The sequence below is a fragment of the Chroicocephalus ridibundus genome, chromosome 6, assembly GCF_963924245.1.
Source record: "Chroicocephalus ridibundus chromosome 6, bChrRid1.1, whole genome shotgun sequence".
NCBI lineage: Eukaryota > Metazoa > Chordata > Aves > Charadriiformes > Laridae > Chroicocephalus > Chroicocephalus ridibundus.
In genome coordinates, this window is record NC_086289.1 from 13,899,315 (window position 1) to 13,922,766 (window position 23,452).

The window sequence follows — 23,452 nt, forward strand, 5'->3', positions numbered from 1 at the left end:
CAATACTTTTTGGTTGTCTGCATTTGGTAGACCCGACTCTTGATTATTTTCCGATTCATAAATTGCTCCGATTTACCTTTTTTCTTGGTCTCAATTTCTCTCTCCATTCCTTCAGTTCTTGGCTGTGCTCTTCATCTAGCTCTTTTAGCTTCTGAGTCTCATGCTCAACCAGTAGATGGCATTTTTCATTCTTAAAACAAGATAAAGATAATCCTTATGTAAAACTAATTCAGATTAGGCAACTCAACATTTGTACAGTGACATATGTTGTCCTAATTCTTTTTAATTAGCTTATTCTGTGTAAATAGTGACGTGAATAATTACAAGATAAAAGTAAGTTACGAGGCTGCATTACCAAAAGCTGATCTTTCCATCGGAACCAACTGAGATAAGAAATACTCGTAAATCCAAATATACAGTTGAGTGTCATTAAGGCAGCAGCTGACAGCGTTACTCAAAACTGTGTTTCACTGCCTAATAATGCTTTTCAAGGTCATACAGCATTTCTGCTTTGCTTTCTAAAGACACTTTGTATAATTTATTAAAATCAATTACATTAAAAAGGAGGTAGTTTTTTGGAAATATTTCAACTCTTGGTGCCAAGGAGCTGAGAGTAACAAATGGGGCTTAGAGAGGAGAGAAACGTGTTTGCAGAAGCAGCTTCAGAATCGCCCTATAAAAATGAAAAGGATCATCAACAGACACAGCCGCCTCACATTCTTCACAGTAAGGTACACACGCGTCAGCCTAACTTTCTGACAACTTCTGAAGCATGGTAAGAAAAAAAAGAAAAAAAAAAAGAAGTATTTGGCTACATCAAATCTTTGATTTTTAAGAGCAGTTGGCAATGGCAGTCTCTACAGTCTCTAAACCCCTTGTTTTTTTTCTAGGGTTCCAGTCCCAACTGGGTCTGATGCAGAGTACAAACACAGAGGAACAAAAATGACAAGCCCTTGGCTAGACCTGAGTGCAGCCAGAGGCCAGTTTTTCTCGGAGCAGCTCAGAGTAGCCCTAATCTGCTCAATTTTACTTAAGCAGAAACTCTTACAAGTCTCCCACGGTACTTGGGGATTTACTGAGGCGTATTAGTGGCACAGTCAGGGACTGTTTTCGCAGGATGTAAGAGAGTGAATTGAGTGGCACTAGCTTCACTGGTCGTTGGAAGATTTCTCTACGCTGAAGTTATCAGCAGGTGATCATTTAATGCTTTACAACCACCTTGTGTCCCTGAAACAGGGAAAAGCCGATTTAACAGAAAAGGAGATCTGGCCTGTGCTATACAGCAACAACTTGTACAAAATGCATACCAAAAAAGACAAAATAGAGTTCCTTATCGCAAGAAGAGAATTCCTACCAAGTACCTTCCAGAAGCTCAAGTCCAAACAGCAGCCTGCACTTTGTAAAAACCACCTCATTCCGTGTATTGCTACAAACATCTTGTGGGTAATGCCCACCCCTGTTCTGATTAATGACATCTCAGCAAAATCAGGTTAAAAGGAAATGTGGCCTACAGAAAATAGCACTGGGAAGTTGACAGATATTCCAGAAATGATCATCTGCTTCTGGTTCTTGCTCTTCTTGCATTTTAAAATGATTTCTCATTAACTGATATATGAATCTGGTTATCGAGTAGGCTGCAGGCCTTGAAAGCAAAGCTGAAAAAAACCTACACCCATCAGTAAAAATGAAGGAAAAGATGTTTCTGCTTTGCCTGCATCTGTTATTAACCCAAGTCTTCCCACTGAAAGTTCATTTAGTATCCTCTATTTTTAACCTGTAACTGATGCAGTTCTCTGATGTTTGCTTCACACTGTAACTGAAGGTCCCGCATTTGGTTTTCGTGTTTCTGATGCTGAGCCAGTCTCTCATTCTTCTGTCTCTTTTCTTCTTGAACAGCAAACTAAAATTAAAATAAAAAGCTGCTTTATATTGTGCCTCTAGATGCAACAGTTTACATGAGTCAAAAAGCTGTATGTAACAGAATGAATACATACAGCATAACTGAAAAGAATGGTTTTTAAGCGATTTAAACAATAACTGCATTTTCTTTATTCTTTCTTTTTTAAAATTCTTACAAAGGGAATGCCCACACAGTTTTGTCTATCATTCATTCCATTTCTCTGTCTGCATTCTAATTTTTTTCCTTCAAATGCAGCACATTTCACTTTCAGACTCCTGAAACTCTCTCCCTCTGAAGCCAAGTGACACAGCCGTGTTGCTACAAGTGTCGGTTAAGGTTGGCGTTATACAACTACAGAAGACTGTTTTCCATATTTTTCATCCTTCCGGTGCTCACCATGGGAAACCGGGATTTGGGACTTTTGTGGATCAGTAGAAAGCAAACCTCTAAACCTCTTCACAACATTCCCTTTTAAAGAATGAGTCAACACCTACAGTTTTACTTCAAAAGCCCACAAAAATCAAGTGTTCTTAAAAATATTTCACAGAATCACAGAACAGCTGAGGTTGGAAGTGACCTGTAAAGATCAAACCCCTGCTCAAGGCAGGGTCAACTAGAGCAGGCTGCACAGGACTCCTCCTATAACAAGACCCACCAGTCCCTCAGCCATCTTCAAGGCCCTTCACAGCACTCACACCAGTAAATCCATGTCTGTCTTGTACTGGGGAGCCCAGGACTGGACCCAGCACTCTAGACGAGTCCCACCCAGAGGGGTGGGATGACTTCTTCTGACCTCATCCAGTGCATCAACCCGATTTTGCACCATCCGTGAACTTGCTGAGAGTGCACTTTATCCCATACTCATATTTACATCACATTAAGCATTTACACTATTAAAACTGTTTTTACTAATTACCTGCTTAATTTTTTCACGATCTTGGTCTGGAGAGGCTAATGAATTGATTCTTAAACTTTTCTTAAACATAGCCATTCGAGTCTTTGCTTCGCTTCGCTGGATTTTAGGCAGTCTCGCTCTTTCCTGAGTTTGCTTGTTCTTCAACTCCTCAATAAGGCGCTGATTATATCTCTGCATTTGTTCTGTTTCCTAAAGTGTTAACCATATGGAAATGTTACAGAGTAACTATTATGTTAGCATATTTGCATCTCATTTCATCAATAAGCATGAGTAAGCTTCCTTCAATAGAAACCAGCCCCAGTGAGATCAGAGGGGAAGAGGGGGTCTTCCACTTACTCTGGAGAGCTTTGGATCATGCCCAACCCAGATGAAATTCCCTAATGGTCTAATGAATATGAACACACATATATATAACCAGCGGTTGTTCAACTCCTGAACTGCATTTTAAAAAGTCGATGTTATTCAAAAGGAGAAACTTTTGTGGAACTGAACTTCCACTACAGCAGTTACGAAGTGTCAGTTTGCTGCAAAAGTGGGTATTATAATACACAAAAGAAAGCGTCGAAGTCAACACTGACTTTTTCATGCCTCTTAAGCAGCTGGTGTCTCTGCATGAAGTACTGATCTTTGAGTTGCTGTTTGAGGAGCTGGTGTTTCTCTTGTAGATGTCGCTCTTCCAGCTCCCAGATTGCAGCTTCGCGAGCTGGAAAAAGAGGAAGGCTGGTTCAGAAAGGTCAATACAATGCTTTCTAATCCAAGTGCCACCGTATGCTTAGAAGTGGCCTCGAAGTGCACTTCAAGAATAACGCTATTCCATAGCAACTGTTTTCATTACAGTTTTAGATTAGGCATGAAGGTCTTTGATTTCATAAACTTAAGATGGACTATTAAAATACATTTAATATATTTTATTAAAATACAACAGAAATGTCTGTTTTTAAAGAGAGTCTGATGCTGGATACCTCTCATGAGCTGCTGTTTGTTGTTGAGGCAATCTCGTTCAATAGTGGCTAGTTCCGTCTTCTGCTGCTGAATAATTTTCTTCAGAGATGCATCCAGTTCTTGTTGCTGCTTCTGCACAAATTCCTGCTCCTGGAAAAACCAATAGAAGTAAATTAAATTGTGTTCTTCTAACCACATTACATTTTAATGAAACTCCCAGTTCTCTCAGCATTAGCTATATATGAAAACAAATACAACTATGAAAGTTTGAGCTAACATGCCTCGGCTATAAAATTGTACGTCTCTTGTATCTTCTACGTAGAGAGTAGTAAAAGTATATTTAATGTTTAAATAACACCTTCCAAAATAAGACCAAAGGCAACAAACTAGCCAGCAATCTGCAATTCTGTCTCTTGTCTCTCCTCAAAACAAGCTGCAGGTTTAAAGCTAGCAAAGACTAGTACTCAATATAAAGTTGATCTCATCATATCAAGGGTTAATTATTCATGGATGTGAGAAAATAAAAGTATGTATGGTTATTTTGCTTTGGATGATTAGTTAATGCCTATTTATTTATACAGTTGGGTTTCAGATTTGTGTCTCAATCTCAAGTGGTTTATCTTGTCACAAATGCAAAGATGCTGAGGCTGGGAGTTCTGCAAGACTGCTATCAAGACACACAACGGCTTTTGCAGGAACTGCTTTCTGCGGGACTTCTAAGCTTGTCACAGCAGAGCTGAGCTGTCTCCTCGCAAAGCGACTTGCCATCTGCCTGACACAGTCCCCATATCACCTGCATCTTCCCGTTATCCGGGGTGTACCAGCCTGTTGCATCACATCGTGAAAAGCAGGCAGTAGTAAGAATCCCCCTCCCATGCCCCAAGACCATACTGTTGCCTTTCTTCTTTGCAACTATCAAAAAAACCCAAAACGAAACAAAAAAGCATCTACAAGCATGCAAGCATGCACACACACACTTTAAGAAGAAGAAATTAATGCAGATGTTTCTACCATGGTGTAAAGGTCAAAAGAAAGGATGACGGCAGCGTCCTATCAGAGCCGAGGTGGGCAGCTGAAGCATTTGCTGTTATACACAACAGAGCAACGTTAACGATGGTCTGCTGGAAAGGAGATGGGATGAGGCAGGAAAACACTACTGGGCTCCAGATGATCACTGGAAAGGTCTCCCGAAGTATGTATTTCTATTTTATTACTGATATTTATTTTATTACTGAACCTATGCTACTTCCTAAAAGAGTTGTCAGCAACATATGGAATTAAATGTTCATTAAAAGCATAGGTTTTAATGCTTTTAAATGCTGGTCATTTTTATTACAAACAGGAGAATCTTGGTTTTCATCTTCACAGAAAGTTACTAATAGATGAGGCTTTCATCTCTCCCAGTGGATGGCAAAGTTACACTTAGACAGGAAACAGAAACCAGAGGCGGAATAAGTTGGTGAAGAGTCCTGACGCGGGCAGACCTGGGGGTACAAAAAGGACTGGAAGGCTATGGCTGTAAGTTAAGTCGATTATACCTAATCAAAGATATGGACTGATGAAAAATACTGCTCTGTTTCCCTTTCTAGATGAAAAAGATAAGAAAATTAAAAGTTTATTATTCTGAGGGTGCAGACATACAATTAACACCGTGTTTACTTTGCCATGAATTTTTTGATTTGGAGGGAGCGGGGGGAAAGCTGTTCTAGCCTAGTCCTGGTCAAAAAGCAATTATGCTTGAGCTTTACTCAAACATTTAGATATCATCGCTGCTCTCTCTACATGGTAAATCTCAAGAAGTTTTAGATTTGCTAGCACTATAAGATAAACCAGACAATCTCGGAGAACACTCTGGCCTTTCCACTTCCCACATCTACTCGAGCATCACATAAAAAGATCACGAACTTTACTAAACAACATGTTGGATGGTGAAAAAGGCAGACACTGCCAGGCAGTCCACCTTTATAAAATTACCACTTGGTTTTGACCAATAAGTATTTTAAAATACACTCAGATATCTTTAAAATACATGGTTTCACTGCACACACAGCAGAGAAGTCACACATTGTTTCTCACATGTGCTGAACAAATAAGAAACACCAGAGAACAGTATTATGTTGTGTTTGTGTAAAACTTCAGTGCCTTGTCCAGAGTTGATAACTATTGTAATTTTGATCTTTTTACTATGAATAGTGCTTAATTACATAAATTTGTGCTAACTAGTTTGGAGACAGCAGGGACATTGATCAGCACGTATGAGCGGAAGAAGAGAAAACACACATCTGGAAAACGAGGGAAATAAAACTTTTTTCTGTTTTGCATTTTAAGACTTACATCCTGCATCTGTGCGTTGAAAAGTGTACATGAAGACAACTGAAAAGACTGAATCATAACCTGAGCAACGCCCTGTGGGGGACAATGTACTTCCTATGTCAGAATATAATGAAATATATTTCTGTTCTTAAAAAAAAAAAAAAAAGAAAAAATGAGATCTGCTGTATGTTATTAATATACATTTAATATGTCAAGGCTAATCACACAGAAATAGTCACTGGCAGAAGTTCTAGATATTCTAAAACTAAACATCTGCACCTTGTCTAATACTTCTTTATCACTCCAAGTAAGGGTATTTTGCCTTTAAATTTATCTCTTTCACCTTTGTTACTTCAACGAATTGAAACCAGGAAAGGGAACAAACCAAGTCACTACAAACATTATGAAAATGTAGGTTTTTTAATTGTTTCCTTAAAAAGTTCAGAGACACATATCCTTGGTGTGGGGAGAGCGCTGCAATCCAATCACATTCTATCCTGGTAAATCTCCTCTTGAATTAAACACGTAATCAAATAAAGTTGCTATTATTTTCTACTAGGTCGCTCACATAAACATTTAACCTTTAAGTTACTCAATCCAAACCTGCTCTGTTGTGGTGCAAGCTCACTCTGTACAAGCTGTGGCCATCACAAAGCCAGTATTTTTCTAAAATACTAGCCCCCTTTCTAGCTGGGTCGTATATAAGCAGCAAGTCTGAAGGTGTGAAATCACAGATGATGTCTTATAAAGTTTCCATACACCTACACTTTGACATTTAAATAACTTCATTTTACCTGCTTCTGTGAACAAGATGCCTCAGGCTTACGCATGATATTGATTTTCCTCCCCTGTGCTTATATTGCCAAAAACTAACTTCTGACTGTAACCTTTATAATTTGATGGTCCTATGGGGTACTTACCACTCATAAAAGCGCTTTAAATAAACTTGCCATAGAAAAATACCATTCTTTTTGGTACAGCATACAGCACATTACTGTTAACACAACCTGGAAATCGCAGCTCCTACATTTCTAGACAGTATACTCTACAGGACATGATATGGGAGTACTTGAAGAAAGAGAGCAGTACGTAGGGTTAGTCTGAGTTAAGTTCCATATTCACTCAACAACAACAAGAAGTGAAATCATCAAGCTGTGTGAATACTGCTGCCTTTTGTATTTTTAGTAGCTTGAAGCTGCCGTTGTTACCTGAGCATGCTGGCTTTGTGCAAGCTCCTCTTTCTTGCGTTTCATGAGCTCTTTTCTCAGCTCTTTTGGTGCTTTCTCCACTTCACATAAAACCTACAGTGTATATAAGCATGCAGAAGGTGGCGAAAAGAACACGTTTTCTCCACAGCAAGCATTACTGTGAACATAGGACATGCAGGTCAAGCACTAGAGGTACTGGGAAGCGTGCGTTACTTCAGGAGCAGGGATGTTAGTTCAGTGAAAAGAGCTTAATGGAAAGAGAGCGAACAATACGTGCTTTATGTATGCCAGCACAGCGCAGAAAGGAGGTATATGCCAGCCTCTTCGTGCATGCAAATGCTGCCCAGCGCTCTCCCAAACGGCAGGCTCTTGCTTGCGTTTTCATGCAGCAGCTACAACAGTCAATAGTTAAGAAAACCACCACCTGCAAGAGTGGTATTTTCTTGAAGCACTATGGCAAAAGGACTACAGAGTATGTTTACCTCATGGTAAAGCTGTGAAAAATGGTTGGAAGTTTAAAATAACTTCCACTGAAAACCAGCTATTTCTGACACTGTCTCAGACATGAATTTATAAGATGCCATTATCAGTGTCTCCAACCATAAATGACATCTACACAGGATATGCCTTTAAAATAATCATACAAGCAAATAAAATATTAATTGGTTGTAAGTGTTTGGTTCTGAAGAATTTAAAAGCAAAAATCACCAATAACTAAGTACGTTTTCAAGAAACTTTTCATGACACGTATACTGGAAGAGAACGTGTTTCAGTCCAAGGTGAATTAGACTAGATTAGAAGAGAGACTCTAAATATAACCTGGCTAAATCAACTGACTATTAATCTGTTAATTTGCTCATGTGTTTTATTTATTTTTAAGAATTATAAAGATCTAACATTGCACACTCCAATATAGCATGGGTAGTTTTAGAGCACCAGCTGCATTTTCCTTCCAACTGTAAATCGCCTTCTTAAGCCTTAAATACAAAACTACGCACTCCAAAACAAATGCCTGTTTGTTTAATAGTGGAAGCATCATCAGAAAACAGAGTCCAAACCACCACATGCTATTCCTGTTTCCATGAAAGAACTGCTTTTAGCTCAGAGCAATACGTAAAAGTCTTCCCGCTTTCCCATATAGAACCCAATCACCAGTAATTAGATAGAGACTCAAAAATGCAAGAGGTACCGCAAAAGAAGAAAAATTGTTATTTACATACGAGCATATAGTTCCAACTGAATACAACTTATATGGTTTTTTATGCACTTTTGTACTACAGGATCACTCTATGCAAAAGCTTGGACAGTACAGATCTCTAAAGAAATCTCTGTGAGTCTAGAAACTACTAAAGCAAACACTAGAGACATTTATATACAGACAAGCGCTACACAATTGATCTGAAAATGAAATAAAACAGCTTTTAAGATGCAAAAACTATATGGAAACACATCACCTTCTCTAACTGCAATGCAAGCAAATTAATAGCATAAGGTGTCAGTGTCAAATGTCATTCATTTTGCCTTAACTGTATGATATGTATGAAATTAACTGTAAAAGATTTTAAGTTATCCAGACTTATCTCTCCTGGGTTTCCTTTTTGAGTTAAAAAACTAAATCCTTATAACTGCTGTCACTTCATATAAAGGAATTATAAACAACAGCAGCACACATTTGATAAAAATCTAACAAATTAACAAAAAAAAATCATCTCTGGAATTAAAGTGGTTCTCAGTAGTAATCAAGACCATATTCTTTTCTTCAAAATTCTAATTTGGTATTTACTAAGTAGCTATAGCTGGATTTGTTTAAAGTAGAAATCTTAAATATTTTTCATAATCTTTAAGAAGATACTTTTTCTTGATTTAATATTTGAGGAAAAAATATTTTATTCTGTGAAAAATAAAGTCGTCTAATCTAGTGATGTTTTCTAGATTAAGTGAATACCTAAATCTTCCTGTTAGCTGTTTGTATTTCACTTTAGACAGTAAAACAAAAGAAATAACATTGACTGCTAGTAACCCTTCCACAACTCAGTACAGCACATGAGGTTGACATGGCTTCTGGGAGATCTGATCTCAACCGTTTGCTACGCCCATACTCCTTATTTTCTGTATTATCATCGTGGTCTCTTACCTCCTTTTTTTTGTTCTTCAGCATGTTCTGGAATTTGGACAATTCCTTCTCCTGTTCTGCTTTGATGCGTTTTGCTTCATCTCGTAAACGATTTGTGTGTTCCTGTTCCAAGCGCTCTATTGTCTGTTTCTGCTGCTTTTCTAGATTTTCTATTTCTTGATCATACTGTCGCTTTTTACTCTGGAAAAATAATGTGGCATTTAGAAAACTAAATCCTGTTCAGTGAACTGCTGTATCACAGCAAAGGATGGCCACGATGAACTGTTCTGGCAGGTGAGTTCTAGCACACAAGCTGGGCACACCGCAACTGAAAATATTGCCATTTATTAACAAGGATGAAAACTAAGCTGTAGCCATCACAAAAGGGAACACCTGGTTCTGCCTACTCCATCAAGATGTCATATTTTAAGAGCACCAAAATCCAGAAACTCACTGTCATTTCCTGTTCAAAACGTCTGTACATCTGTTCTCGCTGTTGCAAAAGCTTATTACTGAGTTGCTGTTGGGCTCTCTGCTCCTCTTTTTGAAGAAGTCGTAGCTCTCTCAGCTCTTGACGTCTAATAATGAAAAAGAACACTTAATAGTGATGGGAAAACAAAAGAAGTGGAAAATTACAAAAGATAAAAAAAGCATCCAGAACTTACATACAGTAAAATTAGTTTTGGATTGACTGTCTTATTGAAAAACACTTTGCATTCCTTTCTGCTGACAAAATAATTGAAATCAATCCCAAAGATTACAGAAATATCATTAGCCCCCTTCTTTTATTCAAAGAGAAAAAGATTTAATTGTAAATTTTACTTTTAAAAATACTTACCGTAGAAATCGCATCTCTTCACTTTTTGAGTCATTTTCAGTAACTATTTTTGATGTGGTTACACTCACTTCTACTCCATCAACAACAAACTTCCGAGTTTTCTTTAAGGTTTTCTTCTGTCTTCTAGTTTCCTGAATAAAGCATCGATAAGTTATTATGTACTTACTCTAAGTTATATTCTTTTTTCTTAATATTAAATTACTTCAAATATTCCTGTGAAGGCCTACCGTATAATAATCAATTCTTCTTGATTAGTGAGATACCTGATAAGCAAGTGAGAACTTGAAAAATTCTAACGTATTGAAACTTTCTCTAGTCAGCAAAGGAAAACTGTAATTATTGATCATCTAAATTGCCTGAAGAAAAAAAAAAAATCTAGATAAATCCTGAACACTACTGTTCCAGTTTTATATTGAAGAGCTGAAGGCAGTTGCAATTACTGTTTGCTTTTGACCATAATTTTCCCAGTCACCAAAAAAGATATTTAATTCTGAAAAACAGTACTGAAACAGAATAGCAATTTACTCACCTACCTACTTCTGCTTTGGAAATAAATTAAATGAGCAAGTTTATTTTCTTTAGTCATATACGTTAGTCAAAAATCATGTGATGATTGAGAAATCTCCCTTTTCAGAGCCGCTATTGTTCCATTACAAGAGAAGAGAGACCCCAGCTGAAACCGCGTCTCTGCTGTGTTAGGGCTACTGCAAACACCTGGGAGTCATGCTTAGCACAGCTACGCCAAGTTATGATCTTTGTTTGGGGATTTTTTGGGATTTGTTTTTTTTTTTTTTTCTTCAAACCCATGGTTACAAAGTTACTATCCTACTGTGGCTATAATCGTATTAGCATAAAGGTATAAATAAAGTTCATAATTTGGAATGCGCTCCCTCTGATTTAAGCTCATTCATACTGGCATAACTGCATCGATACAGTACAACCATAGGAGTACAGCGTTTGGAATACACAAACCTGAGAGACTGGCTGCCTTACAGCTTCTAAATGTAAACAGAGACAGAAGTGACAGGAACTCAATACAAGATGATATAAGAGACTTGTCCTGTTGAACAGGGATTCTGTGCAGAGTAAGGCACCAAACTGGTCTTCTTGCATATCAGCTCTGAACTACAACCATTCACAAATCTTCACCCTTGATGTTGTTAGACTTCCCGTTATATGCTAGTCTACATTTTTTAAATACAAGTATGCAACAAAATAAGAAAATAATTAGCACCTCTGTAGCTTCTAGCGTTGCTGCGTAACTGCACAAAATCCAGACATCGTCAGAGCACTCAATTTAGAATACTTTGTTTTCTACGAAGTATTATATTCCACACTGTCATACTAGTTTCTCACTCAATTTTCTTTGTTGCAAAGGTCAAACTTGGAGATAATTTTAAGGTCACACTCCCATAGGATTTTATATAAAAATATATGATTGCTTATACTTACCTGTAAAGATATTGATCCTGTCTCTTTGTTTTTACTAAGGAAACTAGATATTGACAAGTTCAAATCAATGCTGCTGTTATCAGCCGTAGAACCAGTGCCTGAATCGGCATCGTTTTCCTTCAAATTCTCTGATTCCAGCTGCTGTAAAGTTTCAGTGTTGTCTTGATTATCTGTTTTGACTTTTGCCTCATTTTCTTCAGTGCTAATACTAATACTGGGGACCGGAGTGACTTCAGAGTCATCAGCTTGTTCACTGGCAGCATCTTGAAGCTTATTCTTCATTATTTCATCAGAAGTAACTGCCAAATGTTCTTTGTCTATCTGAATATTGTTTTCCTGGATATTGTCAGGTCTGTGCTCTTCTGAATTTTGGTCCATATCAGTCGGTTTATCCACCACTTTGTTAGAAATATTCTCAGGCTTGCTCTGTATTGACTTCTGGTCTACATCATCTTTTCCAGAGTCTTTGATCTCCATATCCTCCATGCTGCTTACATTACAAATATCCTCATTTTCACTTTCTGCCAGTTTCTTGTCCACTTTGATCGCTTTATCTTGGCTTTCTGATAGAGTTTCTTCAGAGTTGATTATCTCATGGACCTGCTTAGCCTGACTTTCCACTGGCTTATCCTCCGTCTCAGGTATTTTATCCCCAACGCTGATCTGTGTTTCAGCAACACCACCTATCTCCTTAATGTTGTCAATTCCGTGCTTTATTAGTTCCTTTTCTTCGTCAGCCACTTTATCTGCAGCACTGGGTAAAGTTTCTGTAGTGGTGTCCATTATCGCCTCTTTCTGACCTTCATCTTTTTCTTTCTTTTGCTCTGTAGTATTTTCTGCAGGGACCTTTTCTTCCTCACTTTCTGAGACATCTGTTCTGTTTTCCTTCTCTTCTTTTTCACCAGTTTCCTTAGAAATGGCTTCTTCAGTTTCTACACTATTTTCGGTTGTAGGTACTATTTTCAGTTTATTATCTTCTGTCTGTTCATTTTCTTTCTCTGTTTTTAGGTTGGTTTCATCCTTTAGTTCTGATTTCGTTACAGCATCGAGTTCTTTCCCTCCCTTCTGGGTTTCTGTATCCTCATGTGCTTTTTCCAGGTTTTCTCTCGTCTTTTCAGATGACAATATTTTGCTTTGCTCATCTTCACCAGTTGGCACAGAACCGTTCTGCACTTTCATATCACCAGCAGTAGTCTCACATACGTTATCGGCTGCTTTCCTAAATTTAATGTCCTCAGATTCATCTGCAGTTGTTTTGTCATCTGGAAATACAGTGCTGGCTTTGTCCTCAATTGCATTACTTTCTGTTTTCTCAGAAAGAGATTCCAGAACAGAGGCATTCTGCGAGAGTTTGTCCTCTTCAGAGCTGGCAATACTAAGGTCAGAGGAGGCACGCTTGTCCGCAGGTAACTGCTAAAAAATTAAAGGAAGAAAAATATTTAACCATTTTTTAACTTAATTAAAGCACAGTTCTATTGAAGAATATCTGAATAGGAACGATGATTGTATTTATAGGCAGAGTTATATGCTTTTTATAATCTCAGAGTACTTCACTAGGTATTACACCACAGAACAAGTGCATGAACTGCAGACAAGCTCTGAACAGAACAGTTTCACAAGAACCCTCTTTTATCTCCCATAATTTAATAATATGTTCTGTGATTGAAGGAAAGGGATCGTGGTATGCCCTCTGCCTCACGCTTAACAGAATCTTCAAGAGTCTTTTTCCAATCACATTGCTTTTTTTTTTTTTTAGTAGTAGTAGTAGTTGAGTTCCCCAGTAGTCCCATCTACAGCTGGATTTGAAAGACACACGTCTTTGTGCCAGTTTGGCCAGGAAGAAGCCGTGTAGCTTCCGTTGATGCAGCACTGATAAAAATGCAATATTAAGACCTTCATCTGCTTCATCAAAAAGAATTTCTTTCCTTGTATTCTTTGTTAAAAATGCCTGAAAACATTTTAGTCTGTTTTTTAATCCCTGTGAAACTCCATTAATATGGTGAAAACCTGCAGCAGCTCTGAGTGGAATTCTAGGGGAACTAGAACTGAAACAGTTCCATAACTGTAGAAATTGCTGCTGCCAGAATATGAATAAATGTTATCAGATTACATAGAGACATACAAAAGAATATACTAATAAAGTATCATTTTAACCATAATTGCCCTTTCACTCTTCAAAGTGACTGCGACATCTCTCTGTCTATATTTACTGTTAGAACCCTGTAATTTGCAGATCAGGCTTCTGATTTGCCACTGGGAACACACTAGGTGTGCTATTGTGACTAGCACGGGTTTGATCACGCATTTCTTCCCTTCGGGTTTTCCTAAGCATACAGACGACAATTGCTTTTAAGTCAAAAGTGGATTTAAAAGGTTTCTTCATGTAATTGTCCTAGAAGCTTAGTGTTGATCTCCAAGCAGTTTTTAAAACTGCCATAAATAAATAACGTAAATGCATCTAGCTCAGTTTCCTAACCTGCTGCTTGTGTTGAGACACTGAATTGAGTGGCAGGGTGGACTTTACCCCAGCCCTCCTGGGGACTGATGGCCTGGCAGCTAATCAGCAGCGGGAGGTGGTGGGTGATGCCTCAGGAGACAGTAAGCCCTGGAGGAAGCTGGTGGGAATCCACGCTTGGAGATCTGCTGGGGCGGACAGGGATGTGACAAGCTTGGTGAGGGGTGAGGAGGGAATGGAGGCGTGAGTCTTGTGCACATGCATTTGGCTTTGTTACCATTGCTGGCAACGGCAGCTACTGGTGGTACTGGTCACTGCTGTGTTTATAGCGCTTGAGACAGTGAAGTCGGAGAGCACAGCACCAGTACGCTCTGCGACATACGACCGTATCTCTGCACTTCATGGCTTTGCCCATTGAGGAACTGAATTTGTGTTGCAAGATTCTGAAGCATTATTAGAAATACACTCATAAACACAACCTTCTCTTGATAAAATATAGGGGGTTTTGCTTTTGTTTTTTTTTTTCTCTGACAGCCACACTGTAAAATCACAAACGTAGTTTATAGTATAACAGTCAAATACCTTCCTTAATGTTTTAAGCGTCTTATGGAATACAAAAATACATTTTTGACTTAAAACTATTTATATAAAAATCAGTATCTGATTTTTAAAATTCTACACTACACATACACGTAAAAATAAATGAAGATAATATTCTTTATTATTAGTTCTTAAGGAGTTTAAGAACATGCTAATTTTGAAAATGCTGACTACTTATTTTGTAATGAGGTTACAGTATGTTTATGCTGTTATTTCTTGGAAGACTTGATGCAAAAATTGAGTAGTACATCAGAAACTACAGGAAACTGATGACTGAAACTAGCTGCATATTTGAAAAAGTAAGCTTTAAACTGACCAGAGAATTTTCTGTTTCTTCTTCTTCATCCTCATCTTTACCATCTTCAACTTCTTCTGTAACTTCAGCCTTAGCTTCTGCAATCAGTTCTCTTATTGGTTTATTGGTAGTAACAGTAACAAATGGATGCTTGTGAAAATAAAACATAAGCATAATATTAAGTGCTGACTTCATTGTTCACAGTCGGAACATCATAACTTGAAAGACATACAACTTCAAAGAAATGTTACTTTGTTACGTTCTCTCAAACTTGAAGATGCATGCTTAACATTAATCATAACTGTCTTAATGTATTTTTTTTCTGCAGAAGTTTTAAAATCTAAACATTTTATTCAAATATACTGTGTAAGTAGTCTAACAAACTTGCTAAAAATACAAATAATTCATTTATACTGACCTGTTTCACAGTCCAAAGAATAAAAGTAGAAAGATTTTTTAAAAGGTTATTTTTCCTGGAAGTGGGTTTCATTTCTTTGCAGTTCCACAGTTAAATTATTTTCTGATAAGCTTTATCTAGAAATACTCTTTCTAGAAAAAGTCTGCTTTGTCTTTAGAACAATTTTTCCTAACAAGAACATAGAATTCTACCTTTTTCTTTAAGGGGAAACAGCTACGTGTTCTACTGTCTGAATCTTCTTTCTCTGCTTGGCCCTGCTGCTTAAATCTATTTGCCGTATGCCGGATGTATGCTGGATATAGTAAATGCGCGCTGACGTTAAACAGAATCAAATGTACCTACTCACATCTACTCTTGTTTAGCTATTCTGCAGTGACAGCATTATAGAGGAAGGCTGAGCACTAAAGCTTTTAAAACACCTGTCAGCAACTGACTACTTATGTAAATATCTCCTTCATCCATTATAAGTATCAAAGTATAATTTAAATACTTATGCAAAGTAATTAGTTACAGTACATCAAAATATGTAAACAAAGACTTTGATCTGCATTTGGTATTATTTAATCAGATTTTACCAGATAAGGATCAATGCAACAACCTTAAAAACAGATTGTGTATGAACGCTTAATTTGAAATTATTTAAATAGTTACTATAATACTGATATGATTTTAAAAAATACAAAATATGCTTGCCTTTAAACAATAGTTCTGAACAATTAACTCTCCCTACCTGTAGAAGTTGAGTTGCATTCCACCTTGCATCTACATTCTTTTCCAAACATTTCTTCAGAAAATCTTTAAAATCCGATGACCTACACAAAAAGCAAAGAGGTAGTGGTTTTTCTTTTGTCTTGACATCAAACTGGCGTATAGTGAAATATTCTTTTGCTTTCACATGCATCTACACTGCAACTCCAGGTCCTGCTATTGATTTAGAAAGACACAAAGATAATACAGGAATGCAAAGACCAACGTGTCACAAATAGCATCTTTAAAGTGTTCTTCTATTTATAGAGGAGTTTACTTTTGGCTCTGGATTTGTAAATCCACCATATCTGCTATATCACTAACTGAATCGCATAAAGACGTTACAATGACCAAATAAATAATGGCTTTTAAAAGTATTTTCTTAGTATAATAATACTTCAGTCTCCTTTCACCTGATTTTCTTTTTCACACAGTCTTCAGAACTTTTACTGCATTTATTAAAAGGTATTTTGCATACATTTTAATGCAAAATCTTTCAGTATAAAAGCTTCTGAAAAGAACTACAACAAAAAAGCCATAGTCCCGACCGTATAAGGAGAAATACAGATGTGTATGTATACATGTACAAACATACATAGAGTAGGTACCTGACTTTATGCATAAAGCTAATCCCATAAAGTTCAACACGAGTATAAGTTTTGTATATATCTACTTGGCACACCTCATACTCAAAATCAACAAGTTGGGTTGGGAAAGTTGTAAATAAAATACTAACCATTTTGAAGGCTGTGCTAATGTAGGCGGATCAGATTTTGCTATTTTCAGCAGCACTCGCATTGGATTTAATTCATGATGAGGTGGCTCTATTTGAGCCATTTCTATTAAAGTAATGCCAAGAGACCAAATATCAGCCTTGTAATCATAAGGCCTGTCTTTAGAGGTCTCGCACATTACTACTTCTGGAGCCATCCTGCAAAGAGAATAATGAAGTAACAGATCAAAAATGCCCTCTTATCTGTTCTGAAAAAGTTTCTAAGTAGATAAATTCACCGAAGCATTTTAATAAGCACATTCTACTCTCACTTAGTATACATGATATTGTAGCAAGCTTGTAATGTTAACAACAAAGGTAATAATAAGATATTAGCTCATACTAAAAAGTCAGCAAAACAGTGCACTTACCAATATGGTGTACCAATAAAAGAATCTCTTCTTTGTATTGTTCTTGTGTTTTTAGCTGATACTCCAAAATCCGCTTAAAGCAAACAGTAAAACACTATTAACTGCGTGGTGGAAAACACATTATATTTTTATATTTTACAACTGTCTCTTAATATTTTGTATGTTCCAGAGCAAACATTCTGTGGTATTAAAACTTCAAAGTGAGATAAAAATATTTGTGTTTTGGTAACAGCGCAAAGGTTCTATAGCATTTCTAATAAAAGATACTGAATTAATGTTATTCTCCATTGCTAAAAAAAGTAACGCTACTGTTGAGTTGTGTGGGACAAGACCGATGCATATATTTACTGTAGGAATAAGCCGGTTAAGTTACTTTAATTAGAGAATAATCTATTTAATCTATGAAGGCTGTATTCCTCAGACATGGCATATTAGCGCTCTCATCAATTCAACAACTCATTCAATTTTTAATTTCAGGATTCAAATTCTCATAATGCCAGATTTTCCCTTTATCTTACCGATTTCTTTCCACTTCATAGTAAATATCCAAAAGCTCACGTATGCACCTTTGATGTAACATCCAACCAAAAATCAACTTTATGTAGTGGTTTAGGCCAATTAATATTGCTTGTCTATAAAGCACTACATTTCTCACTTCGAAAAAAAAAGATGACATTTAAATAAGTGTTATATGCTTATTATAGATACAGCTTTCTTAATGAAGATCTAGATATTAGAGCAAAGGGACAAAACAGCCATATGTTGCCGTCGTTAATCTGTACAAAATTACTTGATGGGCTCAGCACTTGAGAAGCCTAATTTTGCTCCATGGGAAGAAAAAAAAAAAAAAAAAAAGATTAAGGGAGCTATTTGTTCAAATGCAAAATCTGAAATCTTGAGGGACAACAGATACTAAAATAATAAAACTCAAATTCTTATAAAAATAAAATGCAATGAAGGAAATTTATTTGCCATTCACACATTTGTCAAACAAGGAATTACCCATTTCTTGTGTACCAGATGCAAAATATAAATAGTTTAAAAGGAGCAAAATGCTCTTTCAAGGGATTCTGTACACTTTTCGAAACTAAAGTAAATCTTTTTTTAGAAAACTTAATTAGCAAATCTGAATACATCACTAAATGCATGTGTGGAAGAAATCTCCCTGTGGTCTGAACTGTACAGTAGTATCTTGACAGCCTGCACAGTTCCGTACATCAGCTAAGCTTGACGAAAGCTTAAAATAGTTCCAAGTCCGTCTGAGGAAGAGCCAGGTCATGTGAGGGAAATTAAATCAACAGAAACAAATGACTCACTCTCTGACCATGAGACTCTTGCTACAATCTGTGACTGAATCCATCACTAAATCTTCAGGCTTCCAAGAAAAGCCAAAATAGTAAAGTTACCCATACTTTGCAGATGAAGAGAAAGGCACGTGCAAGTATATGTACCAGTAATAACCTTGTGCAAGGGAAACCATACAAAAAAAACACAGATACACTTAACTGATCAATCTAGGAAAGCAGGTTCTTAAATATTCTCAGCTTCTTAACAGAGGTGGTACACTATACCTTGCAGAGACACTGCAATCAATATGAGTTACGTAGGAGATATATTTGTGAATTTGGACATGTCTTGCTTACGTTTGAAAGGAATGTCTGTAGCAAGGCTGGGAATTTAGAGCCCCAGTTCACTGTGGTGATCCTCTGACTCTCCTTACCTTTACCTTCTGTGTACCTTGCATCCAAAGAAGTACAACTAATCACACACGTCATGTAAAGAGAACTTTTTGAAACCTGAGTGCAAGCTGCTGTCATGGAACTATGATGTTGGTAGGGCCACTGTAAAGGCTGACAGCTTATACACAATTGTGCCTGATGAAGCCCTGAACAAAGTGGATCCAGACAATTTCTATCTTTTCCTGGCTGAATGAGATGCTATTCACCACCAGTAGTCCTTTGTCAGTTCTTCATGGAGGAATCCTCATGGATTCCATACCACATCAGAGGGAAAATGCGGATGACAGCTTAAATTCAGATAAAATAACAGGAATCAACAATAGAAAGCTTGTACTATTTGTCTTCCAGACCGTTCCATCTTCATTTCAGTGCAACAAACAATTAAAAAAGGCATGGAAAAAACTAAGTTGAGTAACTAAGATTATTACTTCTCTCTCTCAATAGTGGAAGAGACAACAGTACTAGGTCTTGGCTTTTGGTGATAGTGAAGGATGTTAATTTTCTAAACTAACAACTTCAAGGGAAGTTCTGCTGTTACCATAGTAAAAATAAGTATAATTAAGATCATTATACTAAGAAACAGTAGGGCCTGTGTCTGACTTTAGGCAACTTGGTACAGATATTGATATGAGTCCTAGCCCTGCTGATTTTGAAGTCTGAAAGATGTGCCACGTACGGTTAGGACATTTACTCAAGGTTGTTCCCCCAAACACTTGCATCTGAAAAAACTCTCCTTGTTAGACTGGTATTTAAATAGATAAATACTGAACTCTGCCAAACTACAGCCTAAGGAAAATACAATTATAAGACCACACAAAGTTCTGGAAAACACTTTTATATGCAACATGCTTACCTAGTTTAATGTCTCCATCTAATGTGAAAAGAATATTGCCAGCTTTTAGATCTCTGTGGATGATCTTATTTTCATGCAAGTAGTTCAATGCTTCCAGTGTCTGCCTGCACACCACTTTGATCTGCGGCTCTGTTAATGGCCTTTCAAGCTCTACAAGAGAAAGAGACAGAAATAAACATAACATTTTTGCATTTGTTGTTGTTATGTCTTCATAGCAATCACTATAGAAGTATAGGTAAAAATTAATTAATCTGACAGATTCTGAACATCGTATGTCAGAAAAGCTTCTATCTTGAAATATTTCCTCCTTTCAGTAAAAGTTTCATCCCTTGTACCCAAACCCCTTGTTATGAACTACACACACCTACCTATCTGAACTGTGAAAAACCTAGACAGTTTAGAGATTGGTTCTTTTGTACGGTACACCAAGATGTTAAAGACTAGATCCTTTACTTAGTGGTACTAGCATTCACCTAACTTAAGGAATAAGCACAGAAAAAACTAACTTTAAGGTTGATGCAATATAAAAAATTATCACAGCATAATTTGGAAGATGGAAGGGGAAGAATGAGATCCTGAAAATGGCTCATATGCATTATGTTATAACAACAGAGAGCTCCATAAGTGTATGAGAACAATTCATCACATTCACTTAAAGGATCAAGATAAAAATGTGTTTTGAAAAGTAAACATTTTAAAAATGAGAGAAAATTAATCTAACTTAAGAAGTTACAATGTCCATAGATATAGGTGTAAATGCTAAACTAAACCCCCCAACATTCAACACATATAGCGCACCACTTACATAAATATTTGCATTTCAAAACAATATACATGTGAAACAGGTCTTAATATATATATATATATTATAATTTTAAGATGTTATTAAGTTTATTATTTGAAACAACTTATTTACCCAACATTACTGCATCTACTGCTCCACCTGCACAAAATTCGATCAGGATCTGTATACAAAAAAAAAAAAAAGAACATAGAAATTACAAATTAAATAGTTCTGCTGAACTGAAGCATTGATTAATGGAGCATTACTGGGAGACCTGAGTTTCAGACTATTTGGCCTTGAAGAATTATTTCACTAACCTCTGCAAAATATTGGTACTGTTACCCAGCTAAAAGTAGGGCTGTGCTGCTCAAGCAAATTATTTGAAAAATGCTTGGAGATCCTCAGACAAAAGTTTTAATCCAAAGATAAAGTTGCATAATGAAACTTATAAAACAGTCCGCTTGAATCTGACTCATTGTAGTGTGATTTACATAATCCCTGCAAACTCATTTCTCAATTATTAAACTGTACTTCTATAGTATAATCTCTCTGACTGAAAAATCCAAGTATAAGAGTTACATGATTTTCCAGTAGCAGATGGTATCTCCTCTATTGTTTCAGACAAGATGAAAAATATGGAAAAATACTCTTAAAAGTTATAGAAAATTAGTAAATTCAGGTATTTACATTCATTTTCCTCCATTTTCATTGATGCCTACAATACATCAAGGCTTTTATCCCAGAACCTAGTAATACCAGAACAACTCCATCTCCAGTTCTCAGTTTCCATTTGAAACAAAAATCAACTGCAACTATTTTGGGGCACAAACTATGCTGACATGTAGGACAGAAAGAACATACACGAAGGAGAAAGAGGGTAGACAAAAGGAATGAGGAGGGCAAAAAAGAGGAAAGGTCATCCAAGACTGACACCCCACCCTTCCTTATGTGTTTTTCTTCTTTAATTTGAACTTTAACTATTAAATTTTCAGTCTGACATCTAATCAGTACTTCTTGTCAGAATCCTAACAGTCAATATTCAGGGAAATAATATCTTAATTTTTTCCTTTAGAGTACTTTTAAAATCAGAGTATAATTGGCCATAAAAGAGGAAACCTAAAATTATACCTTATACCATAACACTTATATATACACCACTTACGTTACATATTACTTCAAATTACTATTATAATTAATCCTCACAACAATAGTACTAACAAACGTACTATATAATGCAACTCTTCATAAATCCTTCAAACCATTAGTCCATTTACATGCTTCTGCATACCTACTGCCAAGTAAGTTAAGCGTGCGAAATTGTAAATAAAGAATTTCTTTCTCTAAAATTTGCTGTTTGATCTGACAATCTGACAAAGGTCTCTCTGGTAGAGAAATTGTGTTTCTAAAACTGGAAATCAAAAACATATTTTATGTCCAACTACCACTCTTTTTTTTTTTTCACCACTAAATTCTGTTTACTTACCACATCATTATAGCCTTCCCTTTGCCGCTTTCATGCCTCTGCATTTCACTGGAACTATATATCTACAATTTCATTTTCAAACTATTTACTCCTCTTCTATCTTTATTCTGCCATTGAAGCCTATCCACTCTGTTTCATATTCTGCCTTTATGCATACTTTCATGCTGACCCTTACACATGGAAATTTTTTCACTATTCTGCTGTTTTATACAATATCATTTTAACTCTGCATTCAGATCGCACAAAGTTTTCAGAAAGCTTACAAAAATAAATCTACACCAGGCAACATGGTATTACACTTTCATTGTTTTCATGCTTAAAGGACAAAGCATATTTGTAATACTCCAAGGAAATTTTCTTTTACTTGTTTTAGGTATCCTTTTAAATTACAAACTCTGTTCTAAAAAGCATGTATTCTTTGTACAATTCCAAAAGCGCTTATAAATATTGCATTAGATTGACTAAAAGAAAAAATTGTACTTTCATAGCTAAAGCTATTCAGTGCAAAGGACTTAGCAGAAGAGTGACATACAGTCATATTTATGCCCACTATACTTCTGTGTACAAATACCTAGTTTTTAAGTAAATTAATTATCGTTCAAGTCCTGGTAAACGCTCTTTCCTGGAATTACTAATGAATTCACTCATATCTAAAATACATACCTCACAGGCTGACCTTTTCAGCACATTATTTATTTTTCAACTGCACATTCAGAATCTCACTCTAAAGTCTAATGTAATTAAAATCTGAGTCCTTCTGTTACAAATAAGCACTAAGAACTCTCTCCATGTACCAAAATGAACTGCTAATTTCCAAATTTTAGATTCAAACCCCTGACCAAATGACTCAGTGTAGCTCAATTTTACAGTGACAATGTCCTAAAAGTCATACTCACAATTTAAAAATTAGTTTTGAAACTGAACAGTTATCACAATAGTGACAACCCAGAAGTGTGACTGACAAATGATCTGTTCATAAAACCAAGGAAAAAAAAAAGTAATTTCAATAACTTTTTGAAACAAGTAAAAGCATTTAAAGAAAAAATACCTACCCACAAATTATTTTCATAGTAGAAAGCATCTAGGAGCTTAACAATATTAGGATGATCACAGGATGCTAAAATGTCAATCTCAACCATGTAATCTTCAAGTTCTTCTTCTGATTTAGTATCAATCACCTTTGCAGCAGCCAGTACTTTTGTTTCTTTGTTCTGAGCCTATAAAAGAGAAGTCACAGCAAATGTATATGTGAA

The 23,452-nt window shown here is 36.4% G+C and overlaps 1 protein-coding gene across 3 annotated transcripts in view; it reads right to left on the reverse strand.

Annotated features, from left to right (window-relative positions):
• Positions 1-23,452, reverse strand: part of SLK (STE20 like kinase) — a 50,938-nt gene that overhangs the window by 5,927 nt on the left and 21,559 nt on the right. The window contains exons 2-18 of one of the 3 annotated variants that reach the window (XM_063337953.1): positions 23,252-23,416; positions 20,849-20,897; positions 19,933-20,082; positions 17,341-17,413; positions 16,934-17,128; positions 16,181-16,262; positions 15,054-15,182; positions 11,683-13,092; positions 10,231-10,361; positions 9,847-9,970; positions 9,414-9,593; positions 7,280-7,372; positions 3,779-3,908; positions 3,395-3,519; positions 2,817-3,005; positions 1,775-1,900; positions 77-190 (exon numbers count right to left, since the gene is read on the reverse strand). In XM_063337953.1, coding sequence (XP_063194023.1) covers positions 77-190; positions 1,775-1,900; positions 2,817-3,005; positions 3,395-3,519; positions 3,779-3,908; positions 7,280-7,372; positions 9,414-9,593; positions 9,847-9,970; positions 10,231-10,361; positions 11,683-13,092; positions 15,054-15,182; positions 16,181-16,262; positions 16,934-17,128; positions 17,341-17,413; positions 19,933-20,082; positions 20,849-20,897; positions 23,252-23,416 — 3,465 coding nt within the window. Of the gene's footprint in view, positions 1-76; positions 191-1,774; positions 1,901-2,816; positions 3,006-3,394; positions 3,520-3,778; positions 3,909-7,279; positions 7,373-9,413; positions 9,594-9,846; positions 9,971-10,230; positions 10,362-11,682; positions 13,096-15,053; positions 15,183-16,180; positions 16,263-16,933; positions 17,129-17,340; positions 17,414-19,932; positions 20,083-20,848; positions 20,898-23,251; positions 23,417-23,452 lie in introns of all 3 variants that reach the window. The other 2 variants (XM_063337952.1, XM_063337954.1) reach the window with 2 other exon arrangements.